This window comes from Nannobrachium achirus (genome assembly GCF_963921795.1).
Source record: "Nannobrachium achirus genome assembly, chromosome: 5".
Taxonomy (NCBI): Eukaryota; Metazoa; Chordata; class Actinopteri; order Myctophiformes; family Myctophidae; genus Nannobrachium; species Nannobrachium achirus.
The window spans coordinates 12288353-12296464 of NC_137814.1; the positions used below are offsets into that span (position 1 = coordinate 12288353).

The 8112-nt window shown below is 41.7% G+C and overlaps 1 protein-coding gene across 1 annotated transcript in view; it reads left to right on the forward strand.

The window, feature by feature from the left end:
* Positions 1-3198, forward strand: part of ece2a (endothelin converting enzyme 2a) — a gene marked incomplete at both ends in the record, with an annotated part of 208893 nt that extends 205695 nt beyond the window's left edge. Inside the window, one exon of the mRNA XM_080725535.1 lies at positions 2896-3198. Coding sequence (XP_080581661.1) covers positions 2896-3198 — 303 coding nt within the window. The remainder of the gene's footprint in view (positions 1-2895) is intronic.
* Between the last annotated feature and the right edge of the window lie 4914 nt (positions 3199-8112).

An 8112-nucleotide genomic window follows, 5' to 3' on the forward strand; every position in this document is an offset into this window, starting at 1 on the left:
CTTTGTTTACAATGGTCTAGAAGTCTAGCATGTAACTCCCCAACCGCTGCTCGTAGAGGGACACGGGAGACCTCATTGAAAGCGTCTCGGCGAGGCGAGGCGGACGCGGTGGTCTGACGGCCCGGTCCGCGGCGAAAAACGTCCGAAAAAAGCAGACGCGACCGCGGTTTGCTATACTGCTACAGACCACTAGTTGAGCAACTTACACAGTATAGCTTTAAATCCAAAATCCTATGTACTGTACTTCATTGACCAGGGTCACCCAGGGATATATCCATGGCTCCCTCCTCTTCCCCCCGTCTACACCAAATATCTTTGTGGAGGAATAGGTTAACAGCGCTGTGATAGCTCACAATGCGCTGCAGTGCGTCACGTGCTTATTGTTCGCCTGTCTGTCTGTCCTGCTATACTAAAGGTCCATGTTCTTGTTTTTGTAACAGAGCCATTGAAATAGACTTTAATAGAAAAGGCTGTATATAATAATAATAATCCACTTTACTTTTTTTATAAGTCCTATTTTATTAATAATCGCAAAGATCTATACCTGTTCGCTTTGTAAAACACTTTGAATACCTCCCTCCTCTGTCATTTCTATTTTTAGTGCGTGCGAGCGTGGATTCGCAGACTTTGTGCGTGGCACGTCCGTGCATGTGCGTATATTTTCCTGCGCTGTGTGCATATATGCATTGATGTAGGCTGCAGCCAGCGGCTCCTCTCATGCATACCATATGCTTTCTGCACGTGTGCATCTCACACACACACACACACACACACACACACACACACACACACACACACACACACACACACACGCACACAGAGCGCTTTGGACCCACAGCCATAATTATTCATACAGCAGAAGGCTGATTGTTAGTGCAGTGTCACGCCATGTGACAAGATGAGCCCCAACGCATCTGCACAGCCAATGCCCAATTTATGCTTCCGTCACCCGCCGTGCGCCTGAGAACGCAGACCTACAAGCTCACAGGCCTACAAGCTCACAGGCCTACAAGCTCACAGGCCTACAAGCTCACAGGCCTACAAGCTCACAGACCTACAAGCTCACAACGAGCGTCACTTCGTGCCGTTCTATGAGCTTGAAGACGAATGATGAAAAATCTTGAAGATTTGTGCAAATCTTTAAAAAAAATATTAGTGGTGTCCAACGATTAAATATTTTAATCGCGATTAATCGCATGATTTATGTAGTTAATCGCGCGATTAATCACGAATAAGTCATCAGCTTTTATCAGGTCACAATGTAACTTAGAGGGATATCTTTCAAGTCTTTTGTGGCCCTATTAACTTGGGAGTGTAAATATTTGCTGGATTTATGCAAAAGTATGTTAATCTTTTATTCGAAATCAATTAAAAACCTGAATAAATCATAATGGTATTGCATTAAACAGACAGCAGCTGATGGGTATAAGGATCTGCTAAATGATTACTGTTGTGTCCACCTTTATGCTTTAATTATACTTTGTATTTTTTGTGACATCAACAGGGATGGACCTTGTAGCCAATATAGCCGATATTGTAGTAATGTTTGTAAATATGCGATTAATTGCGATTAAAATAATTAATCGCGATTAACATAACGGTGAGTTAATTGCGATTAATTTAGTTAACTCGGACAGCACTAAAAAATATATTTTTAAATCGTTTAAGTGATTGAATGATTTAATACTTTATCAACAGTTTGCAAATGGTACAGTGGTACGATTATACCATTTATGTGCTAAAAGGATAACACCGCACTAAGGGCTTGTTTCCATTGTGGTCTTTATGTATTCAATTCACACAAATCTTTGCTTGTGGCTTGTGGGGTCCCTGATACAAACTCTTTTCAGTCGGGGCTCTGGGGCCAAACAGCCTACATATCAATGTGGGGGTCTTTGACTTGAATAGGTTGGAACACTGTCCTAACATTGTCCGCCTGTGTCTTTGTCAGTTACTTAAGTAAAAGTACCAATACTGCAATGTAGAAATACTCTGTTACAAGTAAAAGTCCAGAATTCAAAATTTACTTGAGTAAAAGTACAAAAGTATTGGCATCAAAATGTACTTAAAGTACCAAAAGTAGAAAGTACTCATTATGCAGAATGTTCCGTTTCACAAGTTTTCAAATGCATAACATTTAGAAATATCGGTTATTTTCAAATGGCCGAAATGAATATTGGGGTCTCAGAGATACTGTAGAAATGCCAATAAATGGGGGTCCGTAGCCTAATGCATGTCAAACTGGGGGTCCTTGAAATTAAAATGGTTGACTTGAGAATCACTGCTATAGAGCCGTAAAAATCATCTCTAACCCTAACCCTAACCCTGGGGGTCCCTGGGATATCTTCAAATGGGGGGTCGGCAAGCTAATAAGTGTCAATCCTTGACATGAAAAAGTTTGAGAACCACTGCTTTACACCAGTGGTTCTCAACCTGTGGGTCGAGACCCCCAGGGGAGTCCCCAAATTATTTTGGGGGGTCCCCAGATGATTAACTTAATGTGCAACATTGTTTTCTCACTCAACAGTAAACAAACCAACATAAAGTTTAAGTGTAAAGAGGGTATCTGCACATTTCTAAAGTGACAATTTAAGGACTTTTTAATACCTCTAAAATGACAAATGAAACATTGGCCAAATTGTCAAATATTAGAGGCAGAAATTGTGAAAATAGCCGATCTACATGCTCACAACACCTTGCAGCGCGAGGCATTGTGAGCATGTAGATCGGCTATTTTCACAATAGAAACAAAATGTAATGCCTCAACTCTTAGTGCTCGTCAGGGTCGGGGGTCCCCAATTAAAATCGGATTATTTTGGGGGTCGCGGCCTGAAAATGTTGGAGAACCACTGCTTTACACCACTGGTCTGTGTGCTATGTTTGCCCCTCTCTCAGATCAGTCGCGTGCTCAAGCCGGGAGGCCGTTTCCTGTCCGTCACCTTCGCTCAGCCTCACTTCAGGAAGCGGCTGTACGCCCGCCGCCAGTACGGCTGGTCCGTCGCTCACCACAGCTACGGCGACGGCTTTCACTACTTCCTGTACGTGCTCACCAAAGGGGAGGAGCTTAGCCCCGCCGACGCGGCTCTGGAGAAGAGGCTGTTGGAGGAGGCCGAGGCCCCGCCCCCTCTGATGAGTGCGACGCCACAAGAGCAGCAAGAGGAGGACACGGAAGACTTCATCAGTAACATTGTTCTATAGCAGGGGTTTTCAAAGTGGGTGACGGGGGCACCCTGGGGTGCCGTGATGGCTGCCCAGGGGTGCCTCAGAATAATTTGATGATATTTGGAATTCATCAATATCACTACATCAATATCACTTCACTATGTGAAGACCTGATTTGTGGAGTTCAAGTGGTTAAACATCAAGTATAAAGTTATTTTCAGTCAGTTCTGATGGAAACGGATATTTCTCCGTGACATAACCTACGTGCAAGATTCTAAAAATGAACAATGTAATTCAGAGGTGCCGTGGATGAAAAAGTTATTTACAGGCAGAGATGGGCGAAAATACATCAAAAAGTATTTTGATACAAAATACAAATACTGTATCAAAGAATGTATCAAAATACAAAATAGAAATACTGGTCTGAGAAATGTATTTGAGATACAAATACGTATTTTGTATTTTGAAAATACATGAAAATACATTTAATAAAAATCGATGCAAAGATTAGTAAATTCATAGATTGATTGCCAAATATTAATTTAATTGCCCGTCAGAATGTCTGAGAATAAATTGACCATACGAGCAGAGTGTTTCTCATGCCGTTTGGCTTTGGAGCAGGCCTTATGTGTGCAGGCCAAGACAACGGGATGTCCAAATTTAGAATACATATAGGCCACAGTGAGTACCCCTGACCAGGGCAGGAATTTCAGGGAGGCCATGAAGGCCATGGCCGTCGGTACCCCTCAGTTTGGCCTTGTGCCCCTCCAAAAAATGGCATGACCTGAGGCCACAGTAGCCTTAATGGCCCAGCTGACTCCACCACTTTCTCCACTGTCTCTTTCTTGTCAATAGCCAATTTAAGCTTTGTACGGCTACGGCAGATGACAACGGCAGCCGGAAATGATCAGAGCTCGATAGATAAACCTGCCGCCGTTGCGGCCGTCTCTACTACGGCAGGAGCTAGCTTTCCACGTAGCGTCTACAACGCCTGCTGTGTAGACGCGTCGCCATGGGAACCAAAGAGTTCAGCTAAAGGGGTGGGACCCCTTCGCCGGCGGCTGTTTACTTAATGATTTGGAAGTAGAAACGGGCTCCTTAAATTCCCCAATATGTACACACCAGTGTCTCTTTCTTGTCTTGTAGACAACGGTGTCTTTTGTTGAGATTCTCAGCTATACATGCCTTACCCCTTATCGATGTGAATTTCTTTGCCTTTGTTTTACTATTTTTAAAAACATTTTAAAATACTTCAAATAGCCGATGTACATCGGCATGTTGTGAGCTATTTGTAATATTCAAAAATATTTTTTAAATTTGTTAAAAATGGCAAAAAGGTTTATCGATAAGCCATGGCAGGGGTGAGATGCCATAGGCTCGCGTGGGCTCGGAGAGCCCACACTTATTTTGCTGCACGCACGCGCGCCTCATATGCACACACTAATTAACAATAAAAACAGCGTGCTTGCATGACGTCATGAATTTAGAGGACACACACTTCTAAAATCCATATCACACCACTGAGCCATGGATGAAAATAGAGCCCTCTGAACTTTTACGTCCCCATCTTTAAACCAATGCCAGGGGTCATCAATGTGTCCGTTGTCCATGTCCCCTTCAAATCTTCTATTTAAAAAATAAAAATACTACAGTATACAGTGGCTGACTTGGTTTTATATAAGGAATATAATTGCAAGTCACTCGTCATGATATTGGATTATGCACATATTCCACACTGTTCATATTCACAATAGGCATTCTCATCACAATGCCTGCTGTCCATTGTTGTATGCTGAAGTATAAAATAGATTTAAAGTTGTTAAACATGTTTTTATGATATAAAGCAATTTTGCTTATTAATACCCGCTCAAGGACCCCTGGACTTTGAGAACCACTGGCCACTGGTGCCAGTTCACCCAGAAACGCCATTGCAGAAAACCATACCAAAAAATGTCTTCCAAGCCAATGAATGATCTGAACAGTTTAAGAGCTGCGTTTCTCAAATGCCCTTTGACATTAACACTCTAATAAAGAGCCCAGTTTTTTTAAGCAAATGAATAATGTGGATGATGTCAATATGACATCTCTTCTCTAATTGCCTTTAGTGCTTTGAAAAGTTCAAAGCCATCACTTTGGAAAAAGGTTAGGGTTAGGGTTAGGTAAAAGGTTCAGAGATGACCATGGAAATAATAACAATAATACACTTGACTTTTAAAGCAATTTTTGAAAATGGATTATGCTCCATCTACACCTTCTCTCTCAGCTTTCCTACTTAAAAACAAAGTTCAAAGGGATGACTAACCACTCTCCCTCTTTAAAAACACAGCATGTGTTCTCCATCATGTCTACTTATTCATGGTAATATTACTGACCACTCCTTTTGTATGTCCGTGGCAAAAATATATTTTGAGGAAAATGTCCATCAATGCAGTAAGATTTGTGCAGGGCTGAGATTTCACAGCAGATAGTCTACATTTCAAAATCATCCTAACCCTTAAAATGGTACAGCATATCTGTAATCATATATTGATCAAGATGTAGCGCTCGATTTTTTGGATTACATTCCGGTTGACTATGATTGGCTTCCCAAGTGGCTATGATTCATTTTTCAGGCCTTGTTAGGCAACCCGGCCTGGTAGAGAGTAGAGACCTCTGACCTCTGATAAAATGTTGTATTTATTTATTCCACCTGTGTAAATGTTTTAATTGTGTTAATTTAAAAATAAATGACATTAAAAAAAGTATTTTGTATTTTAAAATACAGAAAATACTAGACCAGAAAGTATTTTGATACAAATTACATCTCATTTTTTCCATCCCAGCCAAATACAAATTACAAAATACAAAAAAGTATTTCAAATACGTATTTCAAATACATGTATTTCAAATACTGCCCATCTCTGTTTACAGGGTTGCCCTGAGCCAAAAAGGTTGAAAACCCCTGTTCTACAGCACAGTGGTTCTCAAAGTTAGTTCATATTGTATTCTTTGGGAAAAAATTAAGAAAAAAAAAAAAAAAAGAGGCAAAGAGGTTTGGTGTAGAGTGCAAAAAATAGCACACTAGCACAGAGTGAAAGGTCAGGTTTATTAAGTATTGACGGTTCAAGTGGTTACATATCTGATAACCCAAATTGACATGAATGCAAAATACACTGATGATTGTGCTGTCAAACGATGAAACTACAGTATATGGAATGTGGGGGTCCCTGCTTCATCTCTCTCTCAGCTAAGGGGTCCTTGGCCTGAAAACGTTTTAGCCTACTGTATAATGACGTGCCTAACAATAGGGAAGCCATGGTTAATCACCATGAAAACGCCACAATGGATGTGTATCCACATTGTCTGATTTCACACTCCTTCAGCGTAATACAAGGAGAGAAGTGAGTTCTTCATTGTGAATGTGAGTGTGCAGCCTCTGCCAAAAAAAAAAAAAAAAAAAGCTTTTCTGCCGGGACTTTCTGCCAAGTGGATTCTCTGGCCAAGTTGTCAACAGTCTTGTTGTACAGGATGAATGTGCAAGGACTCGTGTCTCTCATTCATCCAACTTTCTGCCTTTCAGAATTACAGCCACCAAATCAATCTCCCTGTAATCCGGAGAGAAATGTTCTTAATAACCATAGAGATCATTATCATCGTGGTCAGGTGGAAACCTTGTGTACTGTACACAAGGTTTCCTGCAGGGCAGCCACAATATTAGTGCTTGTCAGTTTTTATTCCATCCATCCATCTATCTTTCCCCTCCTAGATAAACCTTTTTTTGCCACGCTACTCCTCCCACAGTTTTGGTGGCAACGCAGTTGAGCCATGTGTCAAATCGACCGGATTCATCGGGAAGCGATTCCTCGCATTTTGCTAAGAAATACGTCATTACATAGTTTAATTTATATAAAATTACTTTGTAAATTAATGTTCTCCATTGGCTTTTCCCAAATATGGAGATACATATATGGGCATTCCAAGATATGGGCTTAATATTGATGAAATCAGGAATCTCCATACTATATGGTCATGAAAGGGACAAAATTGGTAAGACAGAAGACATTTCCCAGCGGATTCCTCGTGAATTCAGGGCAACCACACCACAATTTCCCAGAGTTGCATCTTTCTAGTTTAGTCACAAGCTCCTGTTAATACTTTTCATTGGTTTAAAATGTGCAATGGTAGGCTTAATACATCAGGTAATACGAATGCACCTGCACCCAGAATCTCTGTCTGTCTATCGCAAACAACCTACTGTGTCTTGAGAACTGCAATAATGTCAGGAAATATGGGTTGATTGTGGTGGGTTCATGTGAGAATCTGATTAAACACAGCACAGCACAGCACAGCACAGGACAGAGCAACGGACAGACAGACTGGAGGGCTGGGGACTATGTGTGTGTGTGTGTGTGGGGGGGGGGGGGGGGGGGCATTAACTGTTCTGCTGCCCTTGACGACGCTCACCGTCAGTGAAAGGGTTAATACCATGGCGCCGTTGACGGCGAGGACTGTCAATCTTACTGTATATACAGTAAAGATATTATTACTTACTGTACGTCGCTCCGGTCCCGCCCGCATCGGTAATGTCCGCGATTTGTTTACAACGCACGTCGGGCGTGCACGCGAAGTTAACGTCCTCCATAGTAAATCCATTGAGAGGCCCATAAAGAGACTTCATTTTCTCCAAAAGGGACATTCTTATACAAAGGATGGTCTCCACTCTCCATACTTGTACACAAAAGCTGGGCGCAGCCATGTTCTCTTCTGGGCTCACACTGTCATGTGACTAGATGACGTAATCGTTGCCGTCAAGTGATAATCCAAAAAAACAAAAACAACCCCCTTCCGGCCCTTCAAAATAATAGCGGCGGCCTATGGAGGAAACGGCGTGGCACCGAGGCACCAAGCAAACCTTCAGATTAAGAGGCAGTAGTTGTGTTAATAAAGCAGAAATCATTTATTTTTAATTTT